Here is a 17,885-nt window from a genome sequence, read left to right on the forward strand (position 1 = left end):
TTATTCTTATTGCACAAATTTTATTCTTATTTAAATGACTTTTTATTTTTATTCTTAATTCTATCCTGTGGTTGTGGCATCTGTTAACTAAGAGAATTTCCTTCGGGGATCAATAAAAGTGATTCTGATTCTGATTCTGATTAAATGGTTTGCTGTGGTAAAAGTTATTCCTCACTTACCTTATGTATTCAGAAGATCCTCATTATTCACGATAATGAGTTTATAAGCACTTTTCACAACTCTCTCTCGCAGAGTTTTACCATCTCGGTAAAGCTAACAACGACTAGCATGCTAAAGCACACTTCCTGTTATAATTAAAATTAAAATTAAATACACTTACTTTGACCTCAAGAACTGCAGTATAGGATTGGGTAAAATATTCACAACAGGCCTATCAATATTGAAAATCCATATTCATATCCCTCATTGAGTCCATTTCTCCACTGCCTCTAGTCTGCGCTGTATTCTCACATTAAATAGACTGAGACATCTTCACCTTGCACCAAAATCCCACCTTTAGGCACAGGAACAGTCAATTACCTTCAGCTGGCCACATTTTATTGATGTTTCATTTGAAATGTATTTTGTGGCCGTGTGGTGGATCTAGCCGTTGTAGCGGTGTTAGCGGCAGCACGGTTAGTGCCCGGGGCATAAACAGACCTGTATCTCTGGGCCAAATACAAGAGCTGTGTTCAGATGAGCTGCCAAAACAACGGCCGTGGTTTCCTGCGCTTCCAGATAAAATATAAAAATGATCTGGCAAAGACTCTCCCGCTGTGTGGTTTGAATGGATTTAAGAAAGTATCATTAAAATAGTGCTTTATTAATACCTGTGCATTGTATCAGATCAAACCAGGGCAAAACAAATCCACCAGTCACAAGGAATAAGGGCTGTCAAAAGTATAAAAAATCAGATACTATCGATATTAAAATTAGTACAAAAACTAGATACTCATTTTGAGCAGGTATCAATACTAAAAAAGTCCCACTCACACGACAGAATTGAACCTTTCTGAAATAGCTTTAGAATGATGTTGAGCTGTATCTTTCACAAGTATAAGACATATAGACTAGTGTACACCTATGGACCACTATGAACCTACTGCACACTGAGGGAGTACACACATATAACACACATGGGAATAGAAAAGAAAGTACTATCATTTAATGCTGAATATCACATTCTATTGTCTAAATAAAGAGTGTTTTCATTATCATTGTGGTATCGGAAGCAGTACTGAGTTTGAAATTTTAGTTTCTTGAAAACACTACTGCAGTATAATTATACTTCACCATATGCCCATCTGTCCCATAGTTTTTCGTTGCAGGGAAAACCTTTGTAGAACATATAAAGTCCACACATTCACACCTCAGGGCTACATTAAGTATTTAAACTTTTATTTCTAACCTCTCACTTTAGACTTGTTCTGTGCGGTATCGTCCCGCTCTCCTGCTGAAGAGACCAGACAGTGAAGCGCCATAATGAGCCTCCTATTCCCCACTGTCCCTGAACGCCACATGTACCTGCACTGTCTAAATGACTGCTCCTCTCTCCCTCTCGTTTCCTCTCTCTCTTTTCTTTTTTCCCCCTGTCCTGTCTTCCTCTGATCCTCTCCCACTCTCATCTCCTTCCTTCTCTCTCTTTCTCCTCTTCCTGTCTCTCTTTACCATCTTCCTCTCTGTCCACTCTCTCCTCCTTTCTTCCTTTTTCTCTTTATCCATTCTTCTCTCACTCCATTCTTTCTTCTCTCCCTTGCTTATCTATTATTCTCTCTCCCATGTTTGTCTCCCCTCTGTCTACCACCCACTCTTCTTCCTTCCTTCTCTCACCCCCTCTGTCTCGTCTCTTCTTTCATTTTCTCTTCTTTTTTCTATCTTAACCTCTCTTCTCTCTCGCCTCTCTTCCACTCTTACCATTCTTTTCCCTTTAATACCCTCCTCTCTCATTCACTCCCTTTCTCTCGTCTCCCTCCCTCCCTCTTCTTCCTCTCCCCTTTCTTTTACCCCTTGTCTCACTTCCCTATCTCTTTCACCTATCCTCTATCCTCTCCTTCTTCCGTCTCATAGTCTTTCACAGCCCCTCTCTTTCTCTCTCTCTCTATGTTTCCTCCCTCCATCTCTGTTCCTTCCTCCTTTGAGTCGTCTTGTTTTTGCACAGAGCAGAGTCCATAGGGAGATAAGTTCTTCCATAGATTTCTACTGAGACTTTAGTAACCCTGGAAACACTAATTAACAACTTATCTCAGGGCTACAATATCATATAGAAAGAAACAAGTATTTATTAGAGCACTTGGCTCAATACATTAAAGAGGGAGTATTTTACTTCTATGGGATATTAAAGAGGGGGTATTTTACTTCGACGGGATATTAAAGAGGGGGTATTTACTTCTATGTGGTATTAAAGAGGGAGTATTTTACTTCTACGGGGTATTAAAGAGGGGGGTATTTTACTTCTACAGGATATTAAAGAGGGGGTATTTACTTCTGCGGGGTATTAAAGAGGGGGTATTTTACTTCTACGGGGTATTAAAGAGGGGGTATTTACTTCTATGGGGTAATAAAGAGGGAGTATTTCACTTCTACGGGATATTAAAGAGGGGGTATTTACTTCTACGGGATATTAAAGAGGGGGTATTTACTTCTATGGGGTATTAAAGAGGGAGTATTTTACTTCTACGGGATATTAAAGAGGGGGTATTTACTTCTACGGGATATTAAAGAGGGGGTATTTACTTCTATGGGGTATTAAAGAGGGAGTATTTTACTTCTACGGGATATTAAAGAGGGGGTATTTACTTCTATGGGGTATTAAAGAGGGGGTATTTACTTCTATGGGGTATTAAAGAGGGGGTATTTTACTTCTATGGGGTATTAAAGAGGAAGTATTTACTTCTATGGGGTATTAAAGAGGGAGTATTTCACTTCTACGGGATATTAAAGAGGGGGTATTTACTTCTATGGGGTATTAAAGAGGGAGTATTTTACTTCTACGGGATATTAAAGAGGGGGTATTTACTTCTATGGGGTATTAAAGAGGAAGTATTTACTTCTATGGGGTATTAAAGAGGGAGTATTTCACTTCTACGGGATATTAAAGAGGGGGTATTTACTTCTACGGGATATTAAAGAGGGGGTATTTACTTCTACGGGATATTAAAGAGGGGGTATTTACTTCTACGGGATATTAAAGAGGGGGTATTTACTTCTATGGGGTATTAAAGAGGGAGTATTTTACTTCTACGGGATATTAAAGAGGGGGTATTTACTTCTACGGGATATTAAAGAGGGGGTATTTACTTCTATGGGGTATTAAAGAGGGAGTATTTTACTTCTACGGGGTATTAAAGAGGGGGTATTTACTTCTATGGGGTATTAAAGAGGGGGTATTTACTTCTATGGGGTATTAAAGAGGGGGTATTTACTTCTATGGGGTATTAAAGAGGAAGTATTTACTTCTATGGGGTATTAAAGAGGGAGTATTTCACTTCTACGGGATATTAAAGAGGGGGTATTTACTTCTATGGGGTATTAAAGAGGGGGTATTTACTTCTATGGGGTATTAAAGAGGGAGTATTTTACTTCTATGGGGTATTAAAGAGGGAGTATTTTACTTCTATGGGGTATTAAAGAGGGGGTATTTACTTCTATGGGGTATTAACTGCTAACACATAACATATTCAGATCACCATGTTACCTTTTATTGCTTTGAAAATGCTATATTTGCCCAAAACTACTACTCTACTACTATACAACTACTACTAACATTTTAAATCAGTTTCATTTTCATTTTAGAGCGTTATCACAACACAATCAGCGTGCGTTTTTCATAAGGGAACAATGTCCAAAAAGTTGATTTGGCATAATATTGGCTCTTTAATATTTTTTGAGCAAGAAGGAAAAGAAAAAGGTGGAGCTCAAAGTAATTAGGCCCGAGCCCCTACAGGGCGTAGGGCCTATTGCTTCCGCAACGATGAGTGCGAAGCACTCATCGTTGCAAACGATGAGTGCAACTTCGTGGCAGCACCGCGACCTTGCACAGACTCCTGTGTCCTAGCAACCCATGCCGTAGGCATGGGTTTTCATATTTGTTGTTGCTAGCATGTCAGCGTTAACATCGAGTCAATGGGCTTCGCCCATTGACTCGATGTTAACGCTGACATGCGTTAACAGGAGTCAATAGGAGGAGTCGTCCCCCATCGCCCCCTGCACAGACTCCTGTGTCCTAGCAACCCATGCCGTAGGCATGGGACATGCATATTTGTTCTTGCTAGCATGTCAGCGTCAACATTGAGTCAATGGGCGAAGCCCATTGACTCAATGTTGACGCACACAGCGCGAAGCGCTCATGTCCCCAAACACACTCCTGGCATCGAGCCCTATCCAAGCCCCCATGCCGCAGGCATGGGCCATACTTGTTACTGCTAAAATGAATGGAAGTCAATGGGAGGTCAATGGCGGACCCCGACGTCATGGCGAATGACGAGCGCGTTAGCGCTTGTCATTCGCCATTGACCCCACGGTGACGTGGGGAAGGTCGAGAGCTTTCAAAAAACGTATAATATGTGTTTCTAATGTTATCGGATATATTGTTTTTGCTAAAAATATTATTATTTTTAGGCCCGAGCCCCTACAGGGCGTAGGGCCTATTGCTTCCGCAACGATGAGTGCGAAGCACTCATCGTTGCAGACTGTCTTCACGAAGTTGCGCGCGAAGCGCGCAACTTCGTGGCAGCACCGCGACCTTGCACAGACTCCTGTGTCCTAGCAACCCATGCCGTAGGCATGGGACATGCATATTTGTTCTTGCTAGCATGTCAGCGTCAACATTGAGTCAATGGGCGAAGCCCATTGACTCAATGTTGACGCTGACGCAGCGCGAAGCGCTCATGTCCCCAAACACACTCCTGGCATCGAGCCCTATCCAAGCCCCCATGCCGCAGGCATGGGCCATACTTGTTACTGCTAAAATGAATGGAAGTCAATGGGAGGTCAATGGCGAACCCCGACGCCATGGCGAATGACGAGCGCGTTAGCGCTCGTCATTCGCCATTGACCCAATGGTAACGTGGGGAAGGTCGAGAGCTTTCAAAAAACGTATAATATGTGTTTCTAATGTTATCGGATATATTGTTTTTGCTAAAAATATTATTATTATTTTTTTTTTTTTAGGCCCGAGCCCCTACAGGGCGTAGGGCCTATTGCTTCCGCAACGATGAGTGCGAAGCACTCATCGTTGCAGACTGTCTTCACGAAGTTGCGCGCGAAGCGCGCAACTTCGTGGCAGCACCGCGACCTTGCACAGACTCCTGTGTCCTAGCAACCCATGCCGTAGGCATGGGTGTGCATATTTGTTGTTGCTAGCATGTCAGCGTCAACATCGAGTCAATGGGCGAAGCCCATTGACTCGATGTTGACGCTGACATGCGTCAACAGGAGTCAATAGGAGGAGTCGTCCCCCATCGCCCCCTGCACAGACTCCTGTGTCCTAGCAACCCATGCCGTAGGCATGGGTTTTCATATTTGTTGTTGCTAGCATGTCAGCGTCAACATCGAGTCAATGGGCGAAGCCCATTGACTCGATGTTGACACTGACATGCGTCAACAGGAGTGAATAGCAGGACTCGTCCCCCCCTGCACAGACTCCTGTGTCCTAGCAACCCATGCCGTAGGCATGGGACATGCATATTTGTTCTTGCTAGCATGTCAGCGTCAACATTGAGTCAATGGGCGAAGCCCATTGACTCAATGTTGACGCTGACGCAGCGCGAAGCGCTAATGTCCCCAAACACACTCCTGGCATCGAGCCCTATTCAAGCCCCCATGCCGCAGGCATGGGCCATACTTGTTACTGCTAAAATGAATGGAAGTCAATGGGAGGTCAATGGCGGACCCCGACGCCATGGCGAATGACGAGCGCGTTAGCGCTCGTCATTCGCCATTGACCCCACGGTGACGTGGGGAAAGTCGAGAGCTTTCAAAAAACGTATAATATGTCATTCTAATGTTATCGGATATATTGTTTTTGCTAAAATTATTATTATTTTTATTTTTTTTATTTCTTTCTTCTGCTCTTTGAGCAGTAATTTGACCCCCTGAACATTTTCAAAAACTCACCAAATTTTGCCCAAAATTCAGGTCTGCTGAAAAATTTATTTTTTTATGTGGTGCATCATTGGACATAAAAGAATGGCGCGACAGCGCCCCCTGCAAAAGTCAAAATACATTGCGTCAATGGGAGACGTCCCGACGTCAACTTTGGCGTAGAGCCACGAAATTTGGTACACGCATTCTTCAAGTGATGCCAAATAAAAAAGATTATTATGGCCACGCCCCCTGACGCACCGGAAGTCGACCATCTTGGATTTAAAATTCTAAAATGCCGAGTCAGCGTTTTCGCTGACCTCGCATTTTCGTCAACTCCTCTGAAGGCGCTTTACCTGCAGGGCTGAAAATCACTGTACATCATCTAGACAAGTGGGGCATCAAAAGTTATCCAATTTATGATGATCCCTTTTACGGTTTCCGTGCGGCGAAGCCGCAAAATTCCATCGGAATTTTTGCAATTTTCAAAAGTCAAAATTTGCTCCCGTTTGCGCATGCAAAGTCCGATTTTGGTCAAATTCAAATCAGTTGTAAAACTTTCGGGCCTAAAGCTACTCATTATGACAGAAACTAAATTGGCGCGATAGCGCCCCCTACAGAACATCTAATAAATTTGTATTGAAGGACGAAAATTTAGTTTTCCCAAATGTTACCAAATTTGACACACAATTCCATTGGGTCATCCCAATCAATAAAGTCAATCAGACCTATGTCGTCTTTTGCACCGTGTTGCCATGGCGATGCGCCAAATTGCCAATGTTATGCTAATGGGAAATCTCCCAATTTTTCCCATTCATGGGAAAAATATTAGTTTCATGGAATAATGTGAAATTTGGCACCATGACTCTTCATGTCATCCTGATCAAAAAAGTCAATCAGACCCAAGTCATATTTTTCACTGGGTCGCCATGGCAATGCGCGAAAGCGCCCATGTAATCCTAATGGGAAAATTTCCAAATTTTCATGCATTTCAAAGTCTTATAACGATTTATTCACTTCATTGAGGAATGTGAAATTTGGCACAGTGATTCTTCAGGTCGTCACCGTCAAAAAAGTCCTAGGGGCCAAGTGTGTATTTTGCACGGTGTTGCCATGGCGATGCCTGGAAAACCCATGTTTTTGCATCTTGTGCATCAGAACTTCCAGTGTGTTTTGACTTGTTTGGTGACAAGTGCAGCCCAAAGCCGTAATAAAAAAGGGACAAGTGGCGCGTTAGCGCCACCCACAGGGAGTGCGGGGCCAGCCTAGTGCGAAGCACGGCCCGCGAGGGCCGTTCGATGCCGCTTGCGGCTTTAATTTCTTCTTTCTTCTGCTCTTTGAGCAGGAATTTAACCCTTTGAACATATTCCAAAACTCACCAAATTTTGCCCATAATTCAGGTCTGGTGAAAAATTTATTTTTTTATGTGGTGCGTCATTGGGCATAAAAAAATGGCGCGACAGCGCCCCCTGCAAAAGTCAAATTTTTGACGTCAATGGGAGACGTCAACGTCAACTTTTTCATACTGCCATGAAATTCGGTACATGCATTCTTCAAGAGATGCCAAACAAAAAATATTATTGTGGCCACGCCCCCTGACGCACCGGAAGTCGGCCATCTTGGATTGAAAATTCCAAAATGCCGAGTCAGCGTTTTCGCTGACGTCGCATTTTCGTCAACTCCTCTGAAGGCGCTTCACCTGCAGGGCTGAAATTCACTGTACGTCATCTAGACAAGTGGGGTATCTAAAGTTATCCAATTTATGATGATCCCTTTTACGGTTTCCGTGCGGCGAAGCCCCAAAATTCCATCGGAATTTTTGCAATTTTCAAATTTCAAAATTTGCTCCCGTTTGCGCATGCAAAGTCCGATTTTGGTCAAATTCGAATCAGTTCTAAAACCTTCGGGCCTAAAGCTAATCATTATCACAGAAAGTAAATTGGCGCGATAGCGCCCCCTACAGAACATCTAATAAATTTGTATGGAGGACCGAAAATTTAGTTTTCCCAAATGTTACCAAATTTGACACAAAATTCCATTGGGTCATCCCAATCAATAAAGTCAATCAGACCTATGGCGTCTTTTGCACCGTGTTGCCATGGCGATGCGCCAAACTGCCAATGTTATCCTAATGGGAAACCTCACAATTTTTCCCATTCATGGGAAAAATATTAGTTTCATGGAATAATGTGAAATTTGACACCATGACTCTTCATGTCATCCTGATCAAAAAAGTCAATCAGACCCATGTCATATTTTCCACTGGGTTGCCATGGCGATGCGCGAAAGCGCCCATGTTATCCTAATGGGGAAATTTCCAAATTTTCGTACATTTCAAAGTCTTATAACGACATATTACCGTCAACGACGGACATAAAATTTGGCACAGTGATTCTTCAGGTCGTCCTCGTCAAAAAAGTCCAGGGGGCCAAGTTTGTATTTTGCATGGTGTTGCCATGGCGATGCCTGGAAAACCCATGTAATTGCATTTTGTGCATCAGCACAAATTGACTTGTTTGGTGACAAGTGCAGCCCAAAGCCGCAATAAAAAAGGGACAAGTGGCGCGTTAGCGCCACCCACAGGGAGTGCCGGGTCGGCCAAGTGCGAAGCACGGCCCGCGAGGGCCGTTCGATGCCGCTTGCGGCTTTAATTTTTTATTTCTTCCTGTTCTGCTCTTTGAGCAGTAATTTGACCCCCTGAACATATTCAAAAACTCACCAAATTTTGCCCAAAATTCAGGTCTGGCGAAAAATTTATTTTTTTATGTGGTGCATCATTGGGCATAAAAAAATGGCGCGACAGCGCCCTCTGCAAAAGTCAAAATACATTGCGTCAATGGGAGACGTCGCGACGTCAAGTTTGGCGTAGAGCCACCAAATTTGGTACACGCATTCTTCAAGTGATGCCAAATAAAAAAGATTATTATGGCCACGCCCCCTGACGCACAGGAAGTCGGCCATCTTGGATTGAAAATTCCAAAATGCCGAGTCAGCGTTTTCGCTGACCTCGCATTTTCGTCAACTCCTCTGAAGGCGCTTCACCTGCAGGGCTGAAAATCACTGTACATCATCTAGACAAGTGGGGCATCAAAAGTTATCCAATTTATGATGATCCCTTTTACGGTTTCCGTGCGGCAAAGCCGCAAAATTCCATCGGAATTTTTGCAATTTTCAAAAGTCTAAATTTGCTCCAGTTTGCGCATGCAAAGTCCGATTTGGCTCAAATTTGAATCAGTTGTAAAACTTTCCTGCCTAATTCTCGTGATTGTGAAAAAAATAAATTTGGCGCGACAGCGCCCCCTATAGAATAACAAATAAATTTGTATGGAAGGCTGAAAATTTAGTTTTCCCAAATGTTACCAAATTTGACACAAAATTCCATTGGGTCATCCCAATCAATAAAGTCAATCAGACCTATGTCGTCTTTTGCACCGTGTTGCCATGGCGATGCGCCAAACTGCCAATGTTATCCTAATGGGAAATCTCCAAATTTTTCCCATTCATGGGAAAAATATTAGTTTCATGGAATAATGTGAAATTTGGGACCATGACTCTTCATGTCATCCTGATCAAAAAAGTCAATCAGAACCATGTCATATTTTTTACTGGGTTGCCATGGCGATGCGCGAAAGCGCCCATGTTATCCTAATGGGAAAATTTCCAAATTTTCGTACATTTCAAAGTCTTATAACGACATATTACCATCAACGACGAACACAAAATTTGGCACAGTGATTCTTCAGGTCGTCCCCGTCAAAAAAGTCCGAGGGGCCAAGTTTGTATTTTGCACGGTGTTGCCATGGCGATGCCTGGAAAACCCATGTTTTTGCATTTTGTGCATCAGCACTTCAAATGTGTTTTTTGACTTGTTTGGTGACAAGTGCAGCCCAAAGTCCCAATAAAAAAGGGACAAGTGGCGCGTCAGCGCCACCCACAGGGAGTGCGGGGCCGGCCTAGTGCGAAGCACGGCCCGCGAGGGCCGTTCGATGCCGCTTGCGGCTTTAATTATTTTTATTTTTATTTTTTTTTTTATTTCTTCCTGTTCTGCTCTTTGAGCAGTAATTTGACCCCCTGAACATATTCAAAAACTCACCAAATTTTGCCCATAATTCAGGTCTGGTGAAAAATTTATTTTTTTATGTGGTGCATCATTGGACATAAAAAAATGGCGCGACAGCGCCCCCTGCAAAAGTCAAATTTTTGACATCAATGGGAGACGTCGACGTCAACTTTTTCATACAGCCACCAAATTCGGTGCATGCATTCTTCAAGTGATGCCAAACAAAAAAGATTATTATGGCCACGCCCTCTGACACACCGGAAGTCGGCCATCTTGGATTGAAAATTCCAAAATGCCGAGTCAGCGTTTTCGCTGACCTCGCATTTTCGTCAACTCCTCTGAAGGCACTTCACCTGCAGGGCTGAAAATCACTGTACATCATCTAGACAAGTGGGGCATCTAAAGTTATCCAATTTATGATGATCCCTTTTACGGTTTCCGTGCGGCGAAGCCGCAAAATTCCATCAGAATTTTTGAAATTTTCAAAAGTCTAAATTTGCTCCCGTTTGCGCATACAAAGCCCGATTTTGCTCAAATTCGAATCAGTTGTAAAACATTTCGGCCTAAATCTAATGTTTGTGAAAGAAATAAATTTGGCGCGACAGCGCCCCCTACAGAATAACAAATAAATTTGTATGGAGGACCGAAAATTTAGTTTTTCTAAATGTTACCAAATTTGACACAAAATTCCATTGGGTCATCCCAATCAATAAAGTCAATCAGACCCATGTGTTTTTTTGCACCGTGTTGCCATGGCGATGCGCCAAACTGCCAATGTTATCCTAATGGGAAACCTCCAAATTCTTCCCATTCATGGGAAAAATATTAGTTTCATGGAATAATGTGAAATTTGGCACCATGACTCTTCATGTCATCCTGATCAAAAAAGTCAATCAGACCCATGTCATATTTTCCACTGGGTTGCCATGGCGATGCGCGAAAGCGCCCATGTTATCCTAATGGGAAAATTTCCAAATTTTCGTACATTTCAAAGTCTTATAACGACTTATTACCGTCAACGACGGACATAAAATTTTGCACAGTGATTCTTTAGGTCGTCCCCGACAAAAAAGTCCAGCGGGCCAAGTTTGTATTTTGCACGGTGTTGCCATGGCGATGCCTGGAAAACCCATGTTTTTGCATTTTGTGCATCAGCACTTCCCATGTGTTTTGACTTGTTTGGTGACAAGTGCAGCCCAAAGCCGCAATAAAAAAGGAACACAGGGAGTGCCGGGTCGGCCGAGTGCGAAGCACGGCCCGCGAGGGCCGTTCGATGCCGCTTGCGGCTTTAATTTTTATTCTTTCTTCTGCGCTTTGAGCAGTAATTTGACCCCCTGAACATATTCAAAAACTCACCAAATTTTGCCCAAAATTCAGGTCTGGCGAAAAATTTATTTTTTTATATGGTGCATCATTAGGCATAAAAAAATGGCGCGACAGCGCCCCCTGCAAAAGTCAAAATACATTGCGTCAATGGGAGACGTCCCGACGTCAAGTTTGGCGTAGAGCCACGAAATTTGGTACACGCATTCTTCAAGTGATGCCAAATAAAAAAGATTATTATGGCCACGCCCCCTGACGCACAGGAAGTCGGCCATCTTGGATTGAAAATTCCAAAATGCCGAGTCAGCGTTTTCGCTGACCTCGCATTTTCGTCAACTCCTCTGAAGGCGCTTCACCTGCAGGGCTGAAATTCACTGTACATCATCTAGACAAGTGGGGCATCAAAAGTTATCCAATTTATGATGATCCCTTTTACGGTTTCCGTGCGGCGAAGCCGCAAAATTCCATCGGAATTTTTGCAATTTTCAAAAGTCAAAATTTGCTCCCGTTTGCGCATGCAAAGTCCGATTTTGGTCAAAGTCAAATCAGTTGTAAAACTTTCGGGCCTAAAGCTACTCATTATGACAGAATTTAAATTGGCGCGATAGCGCCCCCTACAGAACATCTAATATATTTGTATGGAGGTCCGAAAATTTTGTTTTCCCAAATGTATAACATTTGACACAAAATTCCATTGAGTCATCCCAATCAATAAAGTCAATCAGACCCATGCTTTTTTTTGCACCGTGTTGCCATGGCGATGCGCCAAACTGCCAATGTTATCCTAATGGGAAATCTCCAAATTTTTCCCATTCATGGGAATAATATTAGTTTCATGGAATAATGTGAAATTTGGCACCATGACTCTTCATGTCATCCTGATCAAAAAAGTCAATCAGACCCAAGTCATATTTTTCACCGGGTTGCCATGGCGATGCGCGAAAGCGCCCATGTTATCCTAATGGGAAAATTTCCAAATTTTCGTACATTTCAAAGTCTTATAACGACTTATTATCGTCAACGACGAACATAAAATTTTGCACAGTGATTCTTCAGGTCGTGCCCGTCAAAAAAGTTCAGGGGGCCAAGTTTGTATTTTGCACGGTGTTGCCATGGCGATGCCTGCAAAACCCATGTTTTTGCATTTTGTGCATCAGCACTTCACATGTGTTTTGACTTGTTTGGTGACAAGTGCAGCCCAAAGCCACAATAAAAAAGGGACAAGTGGCGCGTTAGCGCCACCCACAGGGAGTGCCGGGTCGGCCTAGTGCGAAGCACGGCCCGCGAGGGCCATTCGATGCCGCTTGCGGCTTTAATTTTAGTTTACACCTCCTTTTGAAGAAATATAATATAATAATAATATAATCTTTGTGGTAATTAATAAACATAACATAATAAAATAACAGTAATAACAGTAACTGGAGATGTTGCTGCTTTTGAAAAACATTCATTCGCTACACTTTAAAACTTTAATATTAAATAGATTGAACAGTGTGTCACCAGTAGAGGGTGTGTACACTTTAAAACTTTAATATTAAATAGATTGAACAGTGTGTCACCAGTAGAGGGCGTGTACACTTTAAAACTTTAATATTAAATAGTTTGAACAGTGTGTCACCAGTAGAGGGCGTGTACATTTTAAACTTTAATATTAAATAGTTTGAACAGTGTCTCACCACTAGAGGGCATGGATATGTTTAGACTTGTAATACTGAATGTGTTTCTCTCACCAGTATGGTCGTGGACAGGCGATTCTTTGGGAGGTGACTTTGCAGATGAGCAGACAGTTACAGGGACAGCGCACATACTTCTTTCCCGCTGGAGCGTTTTTAATGGGCTGTGGACACAAGACCAGAGTTAGAAACACTTTAATATAAGAGGATTTGGCAACAGTGCGTAGCCATTTTGGCACAAATAACATCAGCTCCCATTGGGCCCTGCAATTTTTCAACCTGGAAATCAGCAAACGTATTTAGCTAAAAATCAGTTAAATAAATATTGCAATTTAAACTGTCCAAAATATAACATAATGATCCACAGGTGTCATAGATTATAACTATTGATACTCTGCAGTGACATCACTCTGGGCGTGTTCTACATGTATCTCTATGGTGGAATGTTCAGTAGTTTCCATGAAGACACAATGCACACATTAGCAAACACTGAGTTTGTTTTAAGAAACTCAAGAAGAAATACAAAATGGATTTACACAGCACATTTTCAGGAGCCTGCGATCAATCCGAGCGTTCATGGTCCTGTTTAGGAGTTTAATTTTCAATAAAAATGTGAGTGTAAACTAACTTAAAAACTGTTGGCTAATGCTAGCTAGCTTGTGACTGTAATTTTATGTGTAAGAGACTTTTTAAGATCATAAATTAGCTCACTTGTTGTACTTCCAGCTAAATCAGATCAATCTTTTGTCAGATTGTGGTAAAATAAAGATAAGATTAAAGTCTCACTGAGCTTCAGACAGAAAGATGACTACAGTAAGCATCACATCCCAACAAATCTTGATGACATCAGCGCAGAGTATCAGTATAGCAAACACAAGCAAAGTAGGCCTTCTTTCATTCCAAGCAAAATGCTATCAACCTGGAAAATAATACATTTTCTTTTTCTAAGAAGTTACTTTACCTTCATAGTTAAAGCCACAGGATGTAACTTTTTATCTCCATGGAGAATGTTCTAAACAAAGTATGGTTTTAACTTTCTATTCCCATGGAAACATGCAGATGATGTGCCACCTACAGAAAGTTTCATACTATATCTTTAAACGCAAATTTATCTTCACTGCCACAAGAACTAACAAAACGTACAGATACATTTGTCTGCTAATTCTGAAATTTCAGAAAACCTTGGTCCCATGTGAGACTATAAACTAAACTAGTTCAAACTTATCAATAATATATTCTGTATTCAAGTGGTTTTAAATTCAGATCTTGTTTTGAGAAGCAGACAGGAGCACACAGGAGCACATAGAAGCTGAGAGGAGCTGAGAGGAGCACATAGAAGCTGAGAGGAGCTGACAGGAGCAGACAGGAGCAGACAGGAGCAGACAGGAGCTGACAGGAGCTGACAGGAGCTGACAGGAGCTGACAGGAGCAGACAGGAGCTGACAGGAGCTGACAGGAGATGTCAAGTCCTAAAATGTTGTCAACTCAAGAAGCAAGATTATTTGGATTTTTGAAATCCATAAATCAAACTCTACAACTAAAAGATAAAAACTAAAGGAGTCAGCAGCAAAAACAAGAGTGAAACCAGGAAGTGTGTCCAGGAAGCACAAGGGACTAGTTTTGTCTGTGTTAGACAGTCGACTCTGGAGGTGATGACACAGCATGAAGTGAGCTATCTGAAGATTTTACCCCCTTTGCAGTCGAATAATCATTCAGCAAGACATGTCTTTAGTCGACCAAGATTTTCTTTGCCCGGCCACTGCCGTGTCTTCTGATTATCTTTTGATTCTTTGAAATGGCCAATTTTCAGTTATATTTTCTATTGTTTCAATTTAGGATTTTATGATGTGGCTGACATAACAGACAGTTACTGCCATTGCCACAAACAGCAGTGGAACATAATAAAGTAAAAGTACTGTGCTTAAGTAAAAAGTCTGTACTTTACTTTAGTTAATTTTACAGTGGACACTTTTTATTTTTATCTCACTAGATTTGAGAGCAGTATCTGTACTTTCTACTCCACTACATTTTGAACAGAACTGAAAAGTAAAAGTATTCTTCATTATTGTTTGAGACCTGCTGAAAAGCCTGAGGATTTATTTTTACCACTTTAATAATTTAATGAAACACAAATATACAAATTGAATAAAACAGTTAGGGAAAAAATATCAATCCAGTTGTTTCTACTGAACAAGATTCAGCACAAATCTGAATACTACACAAAATACTTGTTACTCTTTAACTACATTTTAAACACGTAATTTAATACTTTTACTCGATTTTTTCATGAGATACTTTTACTTGAGTATTTTTTCCCCCTCATGTCTGTACTTTTACTTAAGTAACAAAATCAAGAACTTCTTCCACAACTGACAGTAACCTTAGCCATAAACCATCACTCTGGTCCTAATCCTGACTGAAATTGGACAAACAGACCATCGGTTAAAAAGACATAAAAGATAATAACACTAAAACTAAAATGATTATTATTATTTATTCATCACATTTTATTTTTTTTATTTTATCTTACAAATAAAATGGCTTTCAATATAAGTTTATTAACAAACAAAGAAAGTCAAAACTCTGACCTCTCCATTTAAAAAACCTAAGCTGATCACATGATCACAGACCATTACAGTCTGTGAGCCTCATTCTTCTCACACAGCTTTACAAAACACTCAACTTTGAGTAAAGACACTTCTGCCCCTTTTCTCACTGTATCAACTCATTTGTCTCTTCTATATCCTCTCTCCTCCACTCCTCACTTGCTCACACCTGTTCTTTTCAATCACTTCCCTGTTCTTCTAACCTGATCAGACAGAGCCCTGGGAGCATCCTGCTGTTTTATCAATCCCCCATTACCCCCCCACCTCTGCACAGTGAGACCCATCAGCCTGGAGCCTACAGAATACAGAAGACCACCAGGCAGCAGAAACAATTAAACAGCAACCAGTCATTCTTAATTAGGACCATTTGTCACAATAAGCTCTTTCACGATGGACCCAATTAGTGCCAACACATTTTAATACACCACATAGAGACGGGAATAGCTTGTTTTGATATGAGTCGGCAGATATAGTCATTATTATCATCTTTTGAAAAATATCTAAGAGGGTATTTTCTGACAAAATTTGGATTGTAATTAAATTTGTTCTTATTTTACATTTTAACCACCAGTAGAATTAACATTTGACAGAAGACTGAATCTGAACTGATTAACTAATAAGAGAATCCCACACTTTTCAGAACATGTTTGTAGAGGTCTAAACTACAGCGTTAGCAGCTTTTACACAGAATAAGACCCCACAGAGACACAGGGACCTTTAGCTGCATTGGATTCATAGCAATAATGGGAGCTGTTGTAATTTAGTAGGCCAAGGAGAAGTATCCCAGAAAGTTTAATCAAACCAGCAGCTTAGTGGCTGAGTGGCTGAGACTGTCCAAGGTTCAAGTCCTGGGCCTTTCAGTCATGAATGGTTTTAAAATGTGCTATCTCATGCTTGTAAATGTCTTGGTTGAGGGTTAAAATGTTAATACAATTTGATATGCAATACTACACAATAAGAATGACTGCTATATAACCTGTTCACATTTTAAATATGGCAATTATGCAATAGGAGACATTATGTAAAATGGACTCTTCAGAGCATTTTACCATGTTATAATTGTTTTTCCTCCTCATTTACCCTCTAAAGTTAGATTTAGAGTGATCCATGCATGTTTGAGTAGTGTTTATTCTCCTGCTACCCCCTGTCCATGCACTCACCGTAGCCTCGTTGCAGACCCCACACTTGACCACGTGCTGGTGGGTCTTGCCCTCCACAGAAATGAGGTTCTGACAGACTCTGCAGCTGATGACAGGAGCAGAGCCGCTCTCTGGAGACGCGAGGGGAGAGTACGGAGGAGGGTCCTCCCCCAGGAGCACAGAGGGAGCTGTGGGGCTGGGGAACGGAGGGAAACCTGCACAGAAACAAGAGGAATGAGAAATTAATGTGCCCAATGAACCAGGGAAGAGCTTCAAGATTAATCAGAATCAAATCAAAATCACAATTTGAATGGAGGTAATTGGCAGATCAGAAAGGCTGCACTTTTTGAAGTACTATCATTTCTTCCAAAAACAAAAAATATTCTGTCTTACTCTGCATAAAAACTGCTAACCCTGTAGTTTAGATCTGTATAAACATTCTTGTTGTCTTATTGTCAATTTTTGTGGATGTGTTAAATCAATCAACCAGTCACTGTGATGTGAAAAGGTGCAATCTGTTCCCCAAACTCTTAAACAACTGCACACTCAATGGTTTTTGTGAAAACACCACACATTTTATTTCATGACTTTATGTTAAGGTTGATCATTGTAAACATTTTAATTCAACTGACAATATTTGAATGCACTCAATGAATTAACTGTGGGCCTATCACCATAATTACTACATAAATATCTGGACAAAACTGGACAAATGACTAAAACACATTTTTATAATAAAGACATTTGCATTATTAAATCAAAATGTCAAAAAGAATAAACAGTTATCAATAATGCACTTGAATGTGGATATTTTATTTAGAAGCCCCCAGTCTCTAGATTTCAACCTTTATTTGGTTTGACTAGTTAAACCATAATTTATAGAAATTATGGTTTGACTAGACACCCGATCAGTGTTAAATTTTTTGATTAGTCAACTTCTAAAATGATGGTTACTCGCAGCTCTAATACTTTGTGTTTGAAATTATGGCAAAACCATGTCTTT

At 41.1% G+C, this 17,885-nt stretch overlaps 1 protein-coding gene across 1 annotated transcript in view; it reads right to left on the reverse strand.

Annotated features, from left to right (window-relative positions):
- pip4p1a (phosphatidylinositol-4,5-bisphosphate 4-phosphatase 1a) overlaps nucleotides 1-17,885 on the reverse strand; it is a 41,194-nt gene that overhangs the window by 21,633 nt on the left and 1,676 nt on the right. The window contains exons 2-3 of the mRNA XM_033982471.2: nucleotides 16,904-17,097; nucleotides 13,195-13,301 (exon numbers count right to left, since the gene is read on the reverse strand). Coding sequence (XP_033838362.1) covers nucleotides 13,195-13,301; nucleotides 16,904-17,097 — 301 coding nt within the window. The remainder of the gene's footprint in view (nucleotides 1-13,194; nucleotides 13,302-16,903; nucleotides 17,098-17,885) is intronic.

This window comes from Periophthalmus magnuspinnatus, chromosome 17 (genome assembly GCF_009829125.3).
Source record: "Periophthalmus magnuspinnatus isolate fPerMag1 chromosome 17, fPerMag1.2.pri, whole genome shotgun sequence".
Taxonomy (NCBI): Eukaryota; Metazoa; Chordata; class Actinopteri; order Gobiiformes; family Gobiidae; genus Periophthalmus; species Periophthalmus magnuspinnatus.